This window comes from Chiloscyllium plagiosum, chromosome 9 (genome assembly GCF_004010195.1).
Source record: "Chiloscyllium plagiosum isolate BGI_BamShark_2017 chromosome 9, ASM401019v2, whole genome shotgun sequence".
Taxonomy (NCBI): domain Eukaryota; kingdom Metazoa; phylum Chordata; class Chondrichthyes; order Orectolobiformes; family Hemiscylliidae; genus Chiloscyllium; species Chiloscyllium plagiosum.
The window spans coordinates 33476083-33477293 of NC_057718.1; the positions used below are offsets into that span (position 1 = coordinate 33476083).

The 1211-nt window shown below is 40.5% G+C and overlaps 1 protein-coding gene across 1 annotated transcript in view; it reads left to right on the forward strand.

Moving 5' to 3' along the window:
• Positions 1-778, forward strand: part of prop1 (PROP paired-like homeobox 1) — a 21548-nt gene extending 20770 nt beyond the window's left edge. Inside the window, exon 3 of the mRNA XM_043696765.1 lies at positions 386-778. Within this exon, the coding sequence (XP_043552700.1) occupies positions 386-778 (393 nt within the window). The remainder of the gene's footprint in view (positions 1-385) is intronic.
• Positions 779-1211: the final 433 nt, after the last annotated feature.

The following is a 1211-nucleotide window of genomic DNA, read 5'->3' on the forward strand; positions in this document are numbered from 1 at the left end:
TGACCTATCACCTTCATCCCCTCCCCCACTCACCTATTATACTCTATGCTACTTTCTCCCCACTCCCACCCTCCTCTCGCTTGTCTCTCCACCCTTCAGGCTCTCTGCCTTTATTCCTGAAGGGCTTTTGCCCGAAACGTCGATTTTACTGCTCCTTGGATGCTGCCTGAACTGCTGTACTCTTCCAGCACCACTAATCCAGAATCTGGTTTCCAGCATCTGCAGTCATTGTTTTTACCTTCCCTATAATGCATCCTAGTAGGACTCCCTACCCTTAATTATGTGGAGTATCTTTAGTTCTGACCCCAAGTTTATATTGTGATGATATTAACACGATAAAATTCTGCAGTGTACTCTTTGTTGATTCAATTCTTATTCTTTTCAGGTGTGGTTTCAAAACAGACGTGCAAAGCATCGGAAACAAGAACGAGCTAATCAGAAGTCAATCCCTCCAACTGTTATTTCAGGCTGCAGTGGTCTGATATCAGGTGTTTGTTCCGTGTCTACTTCAGCTAGGCCCTACCATTATCCACATGCCATTAATCACATACCACGTTTCTCTTCGATGGCGACAAATGCTTATGGCTCTCCAGCAGCTGTTAGCCAGTTTACCTGCACTAACACACATGCACACTTGGCATCTGCCCCACCACCACGGCAACATGACGACTGGTACAGTCCTCTGTGTTCAATTAATTCTCCCACGGCTGGATTACCCTCATCAGTGCTCTCCCTAGGACCTATGCCAGGTCTTGATCCACCACCACACTGGAACTAAGTGCTAACGAAAAATCATTCTTGCTTTCCAGAATAAATCAAGGTGTATTATTGTAACAGCTGCCCTAATTATTGGCTAGAAAACTGCCTTTCAAGCAAACATATTGAAATCAATATTTGTTTTTCAGTTGAATTATTGAAGGTCATGTGGGAAACCAGTTTATCAGATAAGAAAATATCATAAATGTTCCTATGTTTTTAAAGAAAGAATTTACAATTCTTGTCCATTGTTGCGTAATGCCTTTTAACAAATGTAGTTGTGCTTCTTTGTACATTAATCTATCAAGGCAATGTATACTTTAAACTGGTCATTGCCAGTTGAGAGAAATGAATAATAGATGGATTGAGTTGGAGAGGAAAGAAGCTCAATGATTATGAAGAGTAAAGTAGTCAAATATTCATCAAAATGAATTAATACTCTTTAATTTTTTGTA